General features: G+C 46.8%; 1 protein-coding gene across 4 annotated transcripts in view; it reads left to right on the top strand.

The window, feature by feature from the left end:
• The first annotated feature begins 998 nt into the window (after nucleotides 1-998).
• SSBP2 (single stranded DNA binding protein 2) overlaps nucleotides 999-16,581 on the top strand; it is a 190,660-nt gene continuing 175,077 nt past the window's right edge. Inside the window, exon 1 of one of the 4 annotated variants that reach the window (XM_055790189.1) lies at nucleotides 999-1,206. In XM_055790189.1, coding sequence (XP_055646164.1) covers nucleotides 1,148-1,206 — 59 coding nt within the window. In that variant the 5' untranslated portion in view covers nucleotides 999-1,147. The remainder of the gene's footprint in view (nucleotides 1,207-16,581) is intronic. The other 3 variants (XM_055790187.1, XM_055790191.1, XM_055790188.1) reach the window with 3 other exon arrangements.

Below are 16,581 nucleotides of genomic sequence, written 5' to 3'. Positions count from 1 at the left end.
AAAAAAATCAAAGCATTTCCTTGAATTTTCTTTAGACGATCCCCCCCCCCCCCTTAAGCTTTTCTAAGGCACACTGTTTTGGCTCAGGAGATGTTTCCTGCCAGCCCCCAATGGCCAAAGGCTGGCCTCAGCGCGGCCCGCGAGGCCCAGGTCGCCCTCCGGCTCCCCCAGCGCGGCCGTGTCCCCGCCGGGGCGCCCCTCCGCCCGGGGCTGGCCCTCCCGTGACCGGGGAGGCTCTGCCGGCCCTGCCCGGCCCTGCCCTCGCTGGCCCTGCCCGGGGGGAACGGTTTGACCTTCGGCGCTGAGGAAACGGGGCCGCCGGGCGGGTCCCCGCGGGAGGTGCCCGGCTAGGGGTGCGGGGCGCTCGGGGGTCCCCGCGGGCCTGGCGGGTGGCCCTGAGGGGGCACGAGGCGGGGAGCGAGGCTTGGGGTCCGAGGTGACTCGTGTTGGCAGCAGCTGAGGAGAGGGCGCCAGCACGGGCGGGAGGGAGCGGGGCCGCGCTGGGGAGCCGGGAGGGTCCGGGGCGGGCGGCGGCGGGGTGTGTGTGTGTGTGTCGGCGGCCCTCAAACCGCGGGGCAGGGCGAGGGGGCGGCTGCCGCCCGACCCCCCCCCCCCCCCCCCGCGAAGGCAGCGGGACGGCGTGGGGCTAGCAGAGGCTACCGCGCACCGGCTGCGCTCCCGGCCCGCGGGGGACGGTAGCGCGGCTCTGCGCTGCGCGGCCGGCTGAGGGGAGCGGGGCGGGCAGGCCGCGGGCCGGCTGGCGGCGCCGGCTGCCGAAAGAGTCCGGTCCGCAGTTTGCCGCTCGCCGCCGCGCTCTCCCTCGCCGGCAGCGGCGGCGGGCGGGTGGCGGGCGCTCGGAACAGCCGGTTGTTTAAAATCCTTCTAGAACCGTTTCTAATTCCCCCTTGCGCCGGGGAAGGGAGAGCGCGGGGGGGGCGGGGGGGGAGGAGGAGCCGAGGGGGCGGGGGGGCGAGGAGGGAGCAGCCCGTCGGGGTCTCCGGCTGTCGATCACCGCGCGGGGGGCGTGTCCTCCCGCCCGGCCGGCCAATGGGATGTGTGTGTGGCAGCGTCTCCATGGTGACGGGGCTGTTCCCGGGGAGGCTGTGATGGGTTGACAGGTGCGTGACAGTCGGAGCTCTCTGCAGGCATGTACGGCAAAGGCAAGAGCAACAGCAGCGTCCCGTCCGACAGCCAGGCCAGGGAGAAGTGAGTACAGCCCGCCGGCCCGCGCCGGCGGACAGCGCCTTGCGCGGGCACCGACCCTGCGCGCAAAGTAACTTTCCTGCGGGCGGGCGGTGCGGTGCGGGCGCGGGCGCAGCGGGAGGCCGGCCGGCCGGCGGGACCGAGGGGGCCCGGCGCCGCCCGGGCCGGCGTGAGGGGGGCAGGCGGCCGCGGCCGCGCAGCTCGGGCAGGAGGGGGCCGCGGAGGGGGGTCCCCGCGGCGGGACAGCGGCGGCTGGGCGAGGGGGCCGCGGCGGGCGCCCCCCGCCTGCCTTCCGCGCCCGGTCCTCGGCGGGGGCGGGCGGCCGAGCGGCGCCGGGATGCCCGCTCCCCCCGCCCCCAGTTCGCCCCGGTCCCCGGGGCCCTCCGCGGGGCTCGGCGACGCAGGGTGCCGGGACAACTTGGGTAACAAAGAGCCGCGGCCCGGGGACGGGGGGCACGGGGGCTGCCTCCCGCCGCGTCCCAACTCGTCGCCTCGCAACTTTTCCCCGGGACCGCGCAGCCCGGCGGCCCCGACCCCGCGGCGCATTGTTCTCCGGGGCGCACGGCGGAGGGGGGGCGCCGCGCTCCGGCTCCCGCCCCGCCGAACAAAGGTGGTGCCGGGATGGGCGCTCCCCCCCGCTTTTTTTTTTTTCGGGTGTGTTTTTGTTTTTTTTAGGGTGTACCGGTGTGCGACGGGGCTCCCTCGCACCCCACGGCCTGGAGCCGGCTGGTGCCGAAACAGCCTGCGAAAACTACTTTTTAATTATTATTATTATTGTTTGCTTCATTATTTGCTCGCGGATAAAATGCCCAGCTGCGCGGCGCGGGGTCCCTTTCATCTCCCGCCGCCCTCCCCGTGTCACCGCGCGGCGGCGGGGCGCGGGCGGGGACCCGCGGCGCGGAGCGGACCCCGCTGCTGCGCGGCGGGGTGCGGAGGGGCGGCGGGCGGGCCGGGGGGCGCCGGGTGCCTCCCTCCCGGGGCCCTGCGCTGCCCTTCGGGCGGGCGGGAAAGAAGCGGGAGGAAAACGAGTTTTTGGAATGGACGGCGTCTCTTTAAGTTGTGCGGTAGTGGCAGCTTCTTGACGTTACCGAGGCCGGTTTAGCACGGGGAGGAGGCGGCGGCGGCGGCGGTGGAGGGGGAGGACAAGCCCGAGTGAGGGGGAGGAGAGGAGGGAGTGTATCGGGGGTGGCTTCGGGCTGGGGAGGGTCGGGGTAAGGCTGCTGAAGGAGTCCGGAGATGGAGACCTCCGGGCAGAAACCAGGTTTGCACCCATCTGCTGCAAAAAATCACATTGCTCCAGAATCGCATCCAACATCAGCCTCAATACTCCGCGCAGGGCTGATGAGTTTACCTTCAGGCGGTTTGTCTTGAATCTTCACCTAAAAGTTTCTTTTTTTGTTGGGTTTGGGTTTTTGGGTCTTGGGTTCATTTTTTTTTTTTCTACAGCAATTTAGAGACTTCCTAATTCCAGAGACTGGCACGCATGCTTCCTGGAACAGCAGCAGGCCAGCATCTCTGTTGCTACAGAAGAGGGAGATGCTAGGGGAAATCTGAAGTGTTATGTTTGGGAGTTTCACACATAACTTTGCAATGGAAGGGTAGAGGAAGACAGGCAGCACGGACATGGAATGTTAGTTGCTAAGATGGAGTGGGAGACACAACTTGGGCACTAAAATCTAATCAACTTGTGGCACTTCTTACTCCCAGGATAGGAATAATTTAAAAAATAATTGCTTAAGGGGTTAGTGGAAGCACTGTTTGTTTCATTTAGCAAGATTATGGAGTTGAAAGATTTTCTTGTGCTATACAGTAGCTGGTGTTTGTCAGTACACTTGGGGAGTTCCTAAAGGGCACAATGGGATCGCAGTGTGGGACTAAATAAAACAAATCTGTAGGGCTGATGTTTGTTCGATCGGATGAGGATCAGGCTCTTTTAATTCTGCTTTAGCAAAAACTACACAACATGAGCCACACACACAACTGCTGTGGTCCTAGCGCTGAAACTTTAAACTGTTTTCAGTCTTCTTTCATTGTAGCTGATTTTTCTTCTGGCTTTGTGGTGCGATAAAGCACATAATATTTCATGCGGTATGAAAATGCTTAATAATTTTCAGGGCAAGCCTGCCAAATTGACCTATTGCCAAGTAGCAACTGCCCTGCTAAGTAAAGTTATGGGGGGCCTGCTAGATGGTGCTGTTCCATTTAAATACACTTTGTCTCCTGCTCATTATAACTAACAGCTGGAAATTTGAATTCCTCATGTAGAGATAGATTATTTCACGCAAAACACTGAAATGGTTTGTTCTTTTAAATCATGGACTTGACAGATGGGTAACTTCTTGGTTAGTTACAGATAAACACAACTGGGAATTTAGAAACACCAGTCGTCTTATTTTCCCTGCCAGCAATTGTCCTTCGATGAGAAAAAAAAAAAAAAAAAGCAGCCTGAAGTCTTGGTTTATGATGTGGAATACCATTATATAGTCTAAATTCCAGGTTTGTTTGTTTGTTTTTTTTTTTAATACATCATTTCAAATTTCCTCTTAGTAGATCGGGTCACATCATTGCCATTTTCATATGCTTTCTTTCTGACATCCAAAAAGCTGTGATTACATTTTTTTTCTCTTTCTTATGACACTGTTTTACAACTATGCAGTGCTTCTCCCAAGGTGATGCATGAATTTTTGTTCAGCTCAAAAAAGTTGCCATCAAATTAAATCTCTAAAAAAATACAGGTCTGACTTCTGCATGCGATTGTGTTAATTTGAAAACCACAGAGAAAATATATACATTTGACTGAAACATTAAGTACTTATTTAATCAAGAAGAGCGGGATTATAATTAGGTTTAATTTGAAAGTTTTTAGAACAGAACATGTAATTTAACTCTGTTGTGTCTCCTCAAGGTTTTAAGTATCTAAAATTTGTAGCCAGTAACTGATCTCTGAAATCCACTTGTAATAATTAAGGAAATAAACTGAGAAAAAAAAATACACTACCTCAGGTTTGGATGGCCTAATTATATGGAACATGTGTCTTCCCCATGAGGGTGTGTGCTAGTGACAGGACTAGGGTGTGAAAATGTGTGTTGTTCAGATGTTGTTTGTAATTAAGGATGTGATATATTTTACAGATCAGTCCAGTGCCAGGTATGTTTGTATCTCACTTTAGTGCTTGCCTTTGATATTTATGTGCTTTGAGGTTATGTAATTTCTATTAAAATGAGTAAGTTTGGCAAGTCATTTGTAGTAGCCCTTGGCAATTTTTCAGTTCCAAAGATGTCATTCGTTTTATTGTCTTTCTCTTTGTCCCTTCTGCCTGACCTTGGGTAAATTATCTGTATTATGTAGTTTAACAACACATACGAAGTGTGGATAGGTGGGTTTGGGAAAAATAATATGTACTTTTATGCCAGAGAAGTACAGTATGGAACAGCTAGGTAAAACGCTGAGAATGAAGGCATATGATAACCTGTGAGATGCAAAGAGGACAAAGAGAGAAAAAAAATCTCAAGTGGTGTCGTGCCCCTTCCTCCAGTTCTATAACAGTTGTGACTTAATTTTGGGTGTAGGCCATTCCCATCGCATAAAGGATGGGAAAGTTGTATCAAACAGCAGCAGTCCCACCACTTGTGCTATTCTGGGGCCAAATAAGGCTCATCTACATTGTAAAAGGAAAAAGACCAAAATTTTCTAAACATCCCCTTTTGTTATCTCTTCACAGCAAATAGGTCTCCCCCCCCAATGCCTTAAAATTGGATTAATTCAGATTAGGAGCTTGAACCTGCTGACATTTCATTGAATGGTGAAACTCTGTGAACTTAATCTTGGAGAAAGAAGGACCAGACTGTACAAATCTTACATAGATTCTCAAACAGGACTTTTATAGTAATTTGCAAGTGGAACTCTATATATAATGTTTTCAGTTAGAAAATATGTGTAGAAAAGTAAGTAAAAAGAATGTACATCCTAAGGAAAACTAAATTTTGAAGGGATTTACTTGTTTTGTGTTCAGTTGTGTTAATCCTTCAATGGTCTTCTAAAGTGGTCTTTTTTGCAAGGTGCCGTTGCCTTGGTGGAGCTCAGCAGACCTGCAGATTTTGCTTAAAAACTAACTGGGTGACTAGGGACTGTGATTTACTGTGATATAAAAGGATGCATGATCAAAATAACAACATAGAAGCAAGCATTAGAGTTAGTTATTGATTATTTTTCAGCTTGGTCTGGGAGAGGATGTAGAGCAAGTGAGAATTCTTGATGGCTGCTGTCATGGTATTCTTACTCCTTTTTTTTTTTTTTTTTGCATGACCCTAGTTGTAAATGCCACCTAAGTTTGATCTTGGCCAGTTGGTCACATGGAGGAAGATGGGCATTTTTCTTTTCCACTTTGCTGTTGCTTTGAAGAAAGAAGAGGTCTCCTTTGCAGTTTCTTCTCAATTCTGTTTTGGGTGGTTGGCCATTTGGATGTACAGCTCCTTTATATGTGGGTGCATAGACATTTCTTCCCAAAGTTGAAAGTGGAGTGAAATTTATACGTCATTTTCTTGTTGATGCCAATAGGGTTCTCTGTAAACAGGAAAAACTCACCAGTGCTTTCTGTATTTGATTCTGCTGCTGTTTAGGAAAACAGATTTCTGAGGACTTCTGAGGATTTGTGGGTTTCTAGACATATTTGTGAGGGTTTTTTTTGTTAGTTGGTGGGTTTTTTTGTGAGGTTTTGTTTTGGTTGTTGGGGTTTTTTTTTTCCAAATTTGGAAAGACAGCATTGCATGAGTTGACATAGTTAAGTTACATTTTTCACTGTAATGTTTGTAAACTACATAAAAATAAAAGGCAGATTAAAATTAATTGGCTTCAGTGATCAATTTGCTGCTTATCCCTGGGAAACGGTGAGCTAGCTTTCCAAGTTTCAGGTGGTGAAAGATACTCTGGTGGTAGTGTAATCCAGCGTGTTTTACAGAATTTAGGTTTAATGTTTATACACTGATTTCATCCATCAGGTGTAACTTGTAAAAGTTGCAGGTGTGCTGCTCTGGGAGTCTATGGACATAACACTTTTTAACCATTCTAGAAGAATATACTTTTTATTAAAGAAGAGCACAGAAGGGAACTTTCTGGAGATAGTAAGTATTTATCAGTATTTATTAATGATCACAGTGCTTCAGGTACTCTCTCATACTGCACAGTTATCTTAGACAGCATACGAAGGTGTTTCAGATAGTGTATATGCTGCAGTTCAGACCACTAAGAATAACTACTGTTGCAGTGGAGGTTTAACAGGCACTGACAGACTGAAGGGTAGGTGTGGTGGACCGTAGAAATGTAACTTCAGTATAGCGGTGCCCTGAAATACATATCAAACTTAAAAGTGTACTGCTTATAGCAGGGGTGTTTGTTTCCATACAGTTAAGGACTTCATTGGACTGACAAGAATCAAGGAAAAAAAGAAGCTTCAGTTTCTGCATTGCTTCCTCTACACAGTTGGTCTGCTCACAAAAGGTTTGAGTGTTTTGTCCTGTGCTTTTTTTTCCTGGATGGTGAGCTTCATGAGGTGTCTGATGCTAGCTTTTGTGGGTTCTGTAGTGCTGAGCAGACTTCTGCTGCTAAAGAGCAAGGACTTCTGGAGCCCACTCAGACCCACTGGGTACAGCAGATGCACTCTTGATGACAATGAGCATCATTCGGGCTTGCCTAAGAGGTAATTAAATCTTGCTGGAGGAGACAGTAGTCAACAGAAACCAGCATATATTAATAATTCATTTTGCTTAAATTATAGGCATATGATAGAGTTACAAGTATTAAAGTAGCCAAACCAGATTTTCTTTGCCAAACTTTCAGTGTTTGGGTGGAAAAATTATAATGGTGTATGTAAGCCTTGTGCTGGTTTATTTAATTTCTTTGTGTTAAACAGTTCAGCTGAAGTGTTTTGGCTCACTCTGAAAATTAGGCAAAGTAAAAAATGCGTTTTCCAATGTTTCAAAAGTTCTCATAACTTTTACCATGGAAGACCAATAGTACTCCTCTCCTTTGAAACACTTGAAATCTAGTTGAGAAGGGATGAGGGATTTTATTCCAGGGTTGTGTCTTTTTCTATTTGCATGGCAAAGCATCTGAATTTAGCCAGGATACAAGCCTTTTCAAAAGGATCAATTTGCATATGCTTAGGGCTTACTAACTGTAATCGCTGAATGTTTCATTTTTGCTGGGAGTGCAGTAGTTACTGGGTTCAGAGGAACGGTCTGGGGAGAAGAAACGGGGCTGGGTGTTGTTGGGAAGGAGAGTGCAAGTACAGGCCGAGCCGTTGGAGCTGCAGTTGTGAGATGCCAGGACACAGAGCTAACAGGGGGTTGGCTCTTGAAGGAGGATGAAGCGGAGTGGAAATGGCCAGTCCAGAGAGATGAGACAAAGAATTGCTCCCTGAAGGGACTGGCATTGCGATCAGAGATCTGGATGGGAGCTGGTGCATCGTGACAAGGAAAATAGACCTGGTGCAAAACAGGGAGCAGAGCCAGGACAGTGATTCCTTCAAGGAGACAGGTCAGGAAGTGGAAGATTTTTGTTAAGTTAGGAGGAACATACTGTCCCTCCAAGTGCTAGAAAATGACCGTTCCTTTGCTGGCAGCAAAGGAATGTGTGAGACCAAGGGATAAAATGATAAAACAAGATAAAATGTACAAACACGTATGAAATACTGGACTTGACTGAAATGGCAGAGAGGTTATGGTAGTCCTAGAATCTGTAGCTCAGATGAGATGTCGGAACTTTAAGAGGGAAGGGTAGGATTTGCTGTTCAGAAGCAGCTGGAATAGCGTGTCTGTATGTGTCAGAGTGCAATGTCTGGGTGTTGTACTTGCTTTCTCAGTAACATTCTCTTGACTTGGAAAATATGGATATATACTAAGCATTGTTCTTACTTTGTCCTCATCTGCATGTTCACTAATATTTTTTTTTTTAACTTCCGGAAAAAAAACTCTTGGGTTTTTTATTGTGCAGAATAAAGCATTGTTTTCATAATTAGTAGCTATTTGATAATTTGCTATTTTGCTGCCATACGGTATGTGCCTTATGGCTGCCTTGCTGTTTCATAATACAGCTGTTCGTAGAGAAAGAATGTGTTGTTTCTTTGGTGCCCAGCACCACAGTGTCTGAGTTTCACAAACCTCTAAAAATATGCATCAAGCCACTCCTGCCTGCTTGCCAGTTTTGGAAATGGCAGTAACACAAGAAAGGTAAAAAGCAAAAATACTTGCTGATTATTGGGTGCCCAGTTTGAGCTGTGTAGCCCAGGATTTTTTTTGGAGCATTATACAAACCACTGGTGTGTACATAAAACTTCCACCATCTCTTCTTCCACTCATTTTAAGGATGAGATACCATTTTATCATGTTGGGCATCTGGAAGGTTAGGAACAGAAAATGATTCATCTGCTGTGCAAGGTTTGTTTCAGCTGAGTGGCTTACGACACAGAGCCATCCTGTGGCACACTCAGAGATGGAGGACCTTTTCAGGTGGTCTCAGAAGGACCCATCTACAGCACGGTCCCTGCCACCCCAGAGTCTGCCATCTCCCCGCTACAGCACACAGCATCTGCCTCGGACAGACTGTGATTCAGTCCAGAGCAGGATGGAAACAAGCAGTCCCATCAGTTAGAGAACAGCTGAAGCCTCATTTTCTGGACATCTCTGTTCTTGAGGTCTTGCTGCAGTGTTTCTGTGAAAGCAAATAGCTGAAGCGACTTGTAGAAATGTGGGGGTTTTTTTTTGATCTTTGAGACTACTGTCTCTTTTTTGGAGGTGGAAAATGAACTCAGAAGTTATCCAGGGTGGACAGTTGTGTACTTACTGTAACACTCAGCATGACCTCGAAAGCCTGCTTTTCTTAGGGAGGGAGACTACAAATAAATGATTGTATAATTCAGGGTAGCATTGTAACTGGGTAGTGCCACTCCATGAACCCTCAGAGTGCAGAAGAGGGCACAGTCCTGCACTGCCTAGCATGGTACTCTGTGAGTGCACGTAATTAGCAAGTGCTCAAAATAGTTGCTTTTAAGAGTTTTCTGCAAACCTTTTTTTTGGGCACCAGCAAGAACACAGGTAGGTGATGTTTTTTCACCATAGATGTTTGATAGCTACAACTTCAAGGCTTCCCAGCTGTCTTAGCTGATGAGGGCTACTTGGTTCCTGCTATGTTGGTGTACATATAGGCCTGAAAGGAGTGGTGGTCTGGGTTGAGTTGAAGCTCAAGTTTCTTTTTCTGGTGTGTGCTCAGTTGAGATTGTTTAGTCCAGACTGTTGAAGTAGTGGTCAGGTCATACATAGTTGTTGTTTCAACTCTTAAGAGAAGCTCTTCCTCAGATAGCAAGAAACACATTAATTCAGAAAACTTGATGACCTCTGTGCATTCTTCTGGGCTCTAAAGTATTCCTTCCAGTCCCAGGGAAGTAACAGATGAGAACATAAGATGTTCTTTACTAAGGAACTGGAAGGTGGCAGTAGTCAAGACCATAGCGTCCTAGGTTTTTGCTTTCTTGCTTCATTAAATGCAAAAATCTAAACCACAAAAATAAACTGAAATTTTTTGTCATAGGTCATTTTTTCCTTTCAAACCTTCTGTGATTCTTGCCTCTGGACTCGTTTTTTGTTTTTTCCTTATTAGTAGTGTGTCCAGATCAGAGCATGGAACTGCGCAGAATGAAATAATTACTTCTCTTTTGAGATGATATATACTAATTAGGTTTTATATATAAAATATTGCTGCTAATATTCCCTAGAACACTTGCCTGGGTTTCGTTGCTCTTGGGTTTTGTTGTTTGTTTTTCGTTATTTTTTTTTTAAGCCATCCATTTTGCAGTCAACATGCCTTCCAGGTTCTTTTTACAATACTGTTGCCTAGCCAATTATTCCCCATTTCATATTTGTGTATTTGATTTCTTATTCCTGAGCATAGTACTCTACATTTGTCTGTATTAAATTTTCTCTTATTTACTGCCCTTATTTTGTTTGTGTCCCCAAAAGGGTTTATAATCTTTCCCAGTTTACCATGTACACTTCCGTATTTCTACATACAACTGATTAATGAAGGTCTTTTAATGGAATTGGCTTAGGATAGCAAGAAATTTCTTGAAACGTTCTCTCATTTTTAGAAATATACTCATAATGACTCTTCCATTATTTTTTTCACGTGACTACACCATTTTTTTGATTTCGTGAAAGCTAACTGCTTACATACACGTCATATGATAGGCTAAGAATCAAAACTCTTGTATCTTAACTTCTAGTAAGCCATCCGTGTGTTCCTCCTTACCTACTGCACAGTCTCCCTTCCAGGTAAACCAAACTGAGCTGACAGGGTCTTATTCTTGACAGATAATGTTGACTCTTCCTTATCTTTGTATTCTGAAGGTGTTTATAACTTGTTTCTCAAATTGTTTTCTGTATATTTTTTGATAGTCCAGCTGATGTCTGCATGAATTATATTTTTTTTTAATATGTGTTTCATACATGGTATGGCATGCTAAGATTTTTTGGTTTCTTGAGATTTTTTCTAGTTTTGTTTTCTCCAATACCAGACCAATGTAATATGTGTAGACATGCCAAAGTATTGACTCCTGCTCATCATGTGAGTGGTTGGACAGTCAGACAGGGACGTTGCATGGCTCATTTCTGCTTGCCTGTATCTTGGTTGCTTTTCTGTGCAGTTAAACTAACTTACACTGTTGTGGGAGTTTGAGTTTCAACTGAAGAGCTAAGTTCAGGGCCTCTTTTTTGTGTTTTTTTTTTCTTTTTTTTTTTTTTTTCTCAGCAGCCTAACATCTGGTTTACTGTATATCAACTTGACAAACATCTCACAGTGATGCCCTCCTTATGACTGATCCCCAGAAGCCTTTCCTCTTCCTCTTCCCTTTGTACCTTCATTCCCAGTGACCAGAGCAGCCTGAGCCTCTTGTGTGAGTCATCGGCTCCTCCAAACCTCAGTTTGCACACAGTTTTGACCACCCACATCTTGTTTTTAGGAAAACCAGCTTCATTTATCATAGAATCATAGAATCATTTAAGTTGGAAAAGGCCTTTAAGATCATCAAGTCCAACCATTAACCCAGGACTTTCAAGTCCATCACTAAAACATGTCGCTAAGCACCACGCCTGCATGTTTTTTAAACACCCCCAGGGACGGTGACCCCAGCACCTCCCCGGGCAGCCTGTTCCAGGGCCTGACCACCCCTGCAGGGAAGCCGTTTCCCCACTACCCGAGCTAACCCCCCCCGTGCAGCTTGGGGCCGTTTCCTCTCGCCCTGTCGCTTGCTCTCCGGGAGCAGCGCCCGACCCCCGCTGCCCGCAGCCCCTGCCAGGCAGCTGTAGGGAGCGACCAGGTCCCCCCTGAGCCCCCTCCTGCCCAGGCTGCCCCCCCCAGTCCCCCAGCCGCCCCCCCAGCCCCTGCCCCAGCCCCTGCCCCAGCCCCCTGCCCGTCCCTGGACACGCTCCAGCCCCTCTGCGTCCCTCCTGCAGCGAGGGGCCCAGCCCTGAGCCCAGGGCCCGAGGGGCGGCCGCACCAGTGCCCCGCGCAGGGGGACGGGCACTGCCTGGCCCTGCTGGCCACGCTGCTGCTGACACCGGCCAGGGCGCTGCTGGCCGCCTTGGCCACCTGGGCACGCCGGGGGCTCACGCCCAGCCGGCTGCTGCCCAGCCCCCCCAGGCCCTTTTCCCCCCGGCCCTTCCCAGCCCCCTGGCCCAGGCCTGCAGCGCTGCCTGGGGCTGCTGTGACCCAGGGGCAGGGCCCGGCACTCGGCCTCCTCGGGCCTCCTACCGGGGGCCTCGGCCCCTGGGCCCGGCCTGCCCAGCCCCCCCTGCAGAGCCCCCTGCCCCCCGCAGGGCAGCACTGCCCCCAGCCCGGTGCCACCCGCACACGGACCGGGGGGCGCTCGGTCCCCCTCGCCCAGCCCGTCGGCACAGACATTACCCAGGGCCGGCCCCAGCACGGAGCCCTGGGGACACCCCCTGCGCCCGGCGCCAGCGGGAGGGGGCTCCAGCCACCGCCGCCCCCAGCCCCTCACCCAGCGCAGGGCACCCCCGGCCCGGCCCGGGGCAGCCGCGTTCCCCAGGAGATGCTGTGGGAGATGGTGTCAGAGGCTTTACTAGGGTCCACACAGACAGCATCCACAGCCTTTCCGTCACTGCTGGGCAGGTCACCTTGTGACAGAAGATCGGAAGATCGGGTTTCTCAGTCAGGCCCTGCCTTGCACAACCCCACGCTGGCTGGGCCTGATGCCCCACTTGTCCTGCATGTGCCAGGTGATGGAAATCACGACAATCTGCTCCATAACCTCCCCCGCCACCGAGGTGACAGGGCTAACAGGGCTGTAGGGCCCCAGATCCTCCTTCCAGCCCTCCCTGCAGATGGGTGTCACACTGGCCAACCCCTACCCTGCTGGGACCTCCCCGGTGAGCCAGGGCTGATGATAAATGATGGAGAGTGTTTATTGTGATAAAACAGTCAAAATGTAAATGAGCAGAATGTATAGTGTCCATTTATTCTCTGTGGGGTTTCTCAGAATGCTTGTAGTCTTCAGGCAGGTATACTGGAAGTTTTGGGTTTTAAGTTTCAAGCTGGACTGATGCATTGAAGAGCAGTGACTGACTGGATTTCCTTCAGAGTGACTGATAGCATGCTCTTTCCCCACCTTGTTTCCTTTGCAAATATGGTGTAAAAATCTGGATATCGGAAATCACGCTTCTGATGGCAGGTGCGCTTTGTCAGGTGTGGTTGTGGATTGTGAGAGTTGTCTGGCTCCTCAGTGCTTCCTAGCATTGAATTCACAGGCTGCTTGATCCCATCTTTGTCAGGGTTTTCAGTCTGCCTTTGGGCTTGTGTTTCAGTGTGAAGTTCAGTTGTTCAGGCAGAAGCATTTAACTGGGAGCAGACCATGATATAACCAATACTTTTTGCTAAGTTTGTGTGGTTCTTCTTGAAGTACAACCCTTGATGGTAACCCCAAACTCTCGATGGGATTGATCAAGCCTAAATTGCCAATGAAAATGCTGGTTTGCTACTTCAGATTGGCTATTTTGTTTCTTTGCTGTCTTCCATTCCTAAATAAAAGACTGTCTTTGAAAGAGGGAATTTCAATCATGAAGAAGAAATTAATGTAAGAAGGTACTGACTACACAGTGTCACGTGTTTTATATTGACTTTCATTTTATTTTCAGTGCCTTGGACACTTGGGAGAGATTTCACCTTAAAACCAAACCCATATAACTTTTCTAGAAAGAAGCCAGTGTTTTGAAAATGCAGCAGCAATAAATTACCAGTATATGTAAATTCCAGTGCATGCAGTATTTTTTTATGTTGATATTGAAAATGCCTTGTTGCTAGTAGATGCGTTTTTAAATCCATCTAGTGAGTTTGGAAAGTTAAGAATGTTCCACTGTTTGGATAAAGTATTTTTGCGTACTTAGAGGAAGGTAAAATAGTTATATTTTCTGTGGTAATCAATTTAATGCTTATTAAAAAGTTGCAGTGCTAGTCTTGGAAGCTGTTTTTATAGGTTAAAAAAAAATTACAGCAATGTCAGTGGCAGCCTGAGGTAGCCTGTGTTGTCACGTTGGTCTTTCCCTGGGAAGGGCTGTACTTTCTGAAGAAAATACTTGAGTGCAGAAATGGAACTATAATTCCTTAATAAATCTGTTATTCTTGACAGTCTCAGGACAAAATGGATCATATGGCTGACAGGCTGTGTGATTGCGTTGTAAATATTAGTGATTTATGAGGCCAGAAGTAAGGATGCCACCTGATGCTTCTGCTATGGAAGTTGTGGTGCTTTATCAGATCCTTGTAATTGCAACAGCAAGTTTTGATAAACCAAAGCCCCTTTGTTTTCTCTGTGCTAAATGTTTTATTTACTGTTCTTGTTTCCCAACTAATCCTCAAATAGTGGGGCCAGTCTTGGATGGCTCCAATTATTCCTGCTTAGGTCAGCCTTGGAATTGAAGTGGTGGTGGTGAGTTGATAGGTGCTATTTATTGGTTGGGAATGTGGGTGAGTTAATGAAATTTTATCAGGTATCGGGAATAATGAAGCTCCCCTGTCTAGTCTGAAACTTCCCTAGAAGTGAAGGTTACAACTCCCATTGACAGTCTTCTGAACTGTTCTGGCCCTTTAATTATTTATTGTTAAAGCCCTCCTAAATCGGTATATATTGTTTAATCTGCCTTGAAATGTGAATTGCAAGTCAAAGGCCTTTGAGTAATGTAGTGAAAAGTTGTCTGAATTTATTGCATTTTCTCTTAAGTGCTTCCTAAACTTTGGTAAACCAGTTTGGTAGTTTGTTCCAGCAGTCAGTCATCTTTGGTGATGGGCAGCAGAGCTGCCAGTGCCTCCTGCCACCGTTCAGATTAGGGGATGCGCTCCCTTCTGCAAGTCAGAAAGACTTTGATGATGCCACTGTATAGAGTATAATAAATGGAGAGGATGTTCTAAAAACTTAAAGGCATATATTTGTGGCCTGAGGCATTAAGTTTTGTTTTCCTGTGTGTTCATACGCATGTTGTAAGGTAACATAAATGAAAGTTGATTTTCTGGGTTGGAATAGGAAAAGTAAGTGATCAACAAATAAACACTTAAAGCTTGAACACAGGACAGTATGTAAAAGAAAAAAAATCTGGAAAAGATAAAGGAGAGCTTCTAGTCAGAAGATGAAGAGCAGTGAGAAATACAGAAATATGCCACTAGTATATGGTAATATGCTTGACAAGCAGATCTGAAAGGTGCAGCATACTGGTGTATCTGACTTCTGCTGCAGCTCCTCAAATTCAGTGTCACTTTTAATTTTACTGTCTGTACATCTAATTTTTTATGAAAGAAAGATATTTACTCTTACAAGACCAGTATCTGTAGGTGTGTAACTGCAGACCTAGTTCTACATATTTTAAAATCTTTTTACAAATGAAATGAGAGACTATAATGCAGCAAAACACAAAGAAAGCTGTATCTTATGCTTTGAAGATGCAAGACTTAAATTGTCCAGCTGTAGTTGGGGAGCCTATAAAGAATGGATGAAAAAGTAATTTTGAAAGACTTTGCAGGACATCTTAAATAGATGATTAAAACCAAAGTCATACTGGAATGCTGAATGCAGGTATATTAGTATTAATTCTAGTAATTGAGAAAGTTCCTTGTAAATCTTACACAGTATTCCCCAAACAGCCCTGTAATTCTGTAGTTCATTACTCAAAATTAGAGGAAAAAAAGTTTGGAGTTGCCTTGTGTCAGTCTCCAATTCTGTGTCTCCAATTCTCATTTAAAAAAAAATAAAGGTATAATAGGGTTTTTTTGTGTCATAAAACTATAAGGTTTTTTTTCCCTTGTACAACAATACAACTGAATTGAGCAGTATTTCATTACTGTCTAGTAAAACTCTTACGAAGCACTCCAGAAAGTTGAAAAAGGACTCTGCTTTTAATATTTAGACTGAGCCAAACAAACGTATTGAAAATACATAGTCATGCCTACAGCAGATTGTGGGTGTTCCTGTTCCGTATTCCAGCCTCTCCTGCAAACACTTCTGTCAAGCAGCATTGGCCAAAACCTACTGGCTGTGTCAAGGACTACAGGAAGATTGACAGTGATGCAACAGTTAGTCTTGTTTCTCCCTCTTGAATACCATCTCGATCCTTAGTAAGCTGCACTGGTAAAATACTCAAGACATCACCCAAAGCTAAAAATCTTTGTTTCCTACCTTGTTGGAGCAGCCAGCTTTGCCCATGTCATGTCAGTGCACGGTTACCCACTAGTTACGGAAGCACACTTACACCAATCTTCATTTTCATGGCTGAAGTGCTTGAAAAGCTGAAGTCCTGTAGCTGGATGTCTTTTGGCATGGTCACAGGCTTTGAAACAAGTTGGGAGTGTTTGTTAAAAGATAGCGTGGGCAAAGCAAAAGAGAAGGTAGCACAGAGGGAATTCCTTGCTAGTGCAAGACTAGGGATGATGAAGTGCAGCAGAGAGAAACCACAAAATTTAGGAACATGTTTTGGTGTTAGTTTCTGTTTAATTTCTTCTTCACAGTGTATACATCCAATAGACAAAACATAATTAGAGGCTCTCTCTGGTATAGTGTATTGTTACAGAGAAGAGCTTTGCCTTGTACAAAGGGTTGTGTACTTAAGTGAGCATGCTCTTCAGCACAAAATTGGATTCTGTTCTACGTGGATTGTGTCACTAATTTGGGATACAAGTGGAAAACTAATAGAGGAAAACGAAGAAACCTAACCTATGACAGTGTCATATATGCCCCAGGATTTCCAACACCTTATTTTGAAGCATTCCAGTGGGGCTGTAAAGGGAAACAAGAAACCAGATTAAAGAGACCAGTGGTGTAATTTGGC

The sequence above is a fragment of the Falco peregrinus genome, chromosome Z, assembly GCF_023634155.1.
Source record: "Falco peregrinus isolate bFalPer1 chromosome Z, bFalPer1.pri, whole genome shotgun sequence".
Lineage (NCBI taxonomy): Eukaryota > Metazoa > Chordata > Aves > Falconiformes > Falconidae > Falco > Falco peregrinus.
The sequence above is the reverse complement of the archived record's forward strand: the minus strand, read 5'-3'. Positions and strand labels throughout refer to the sequence as shown.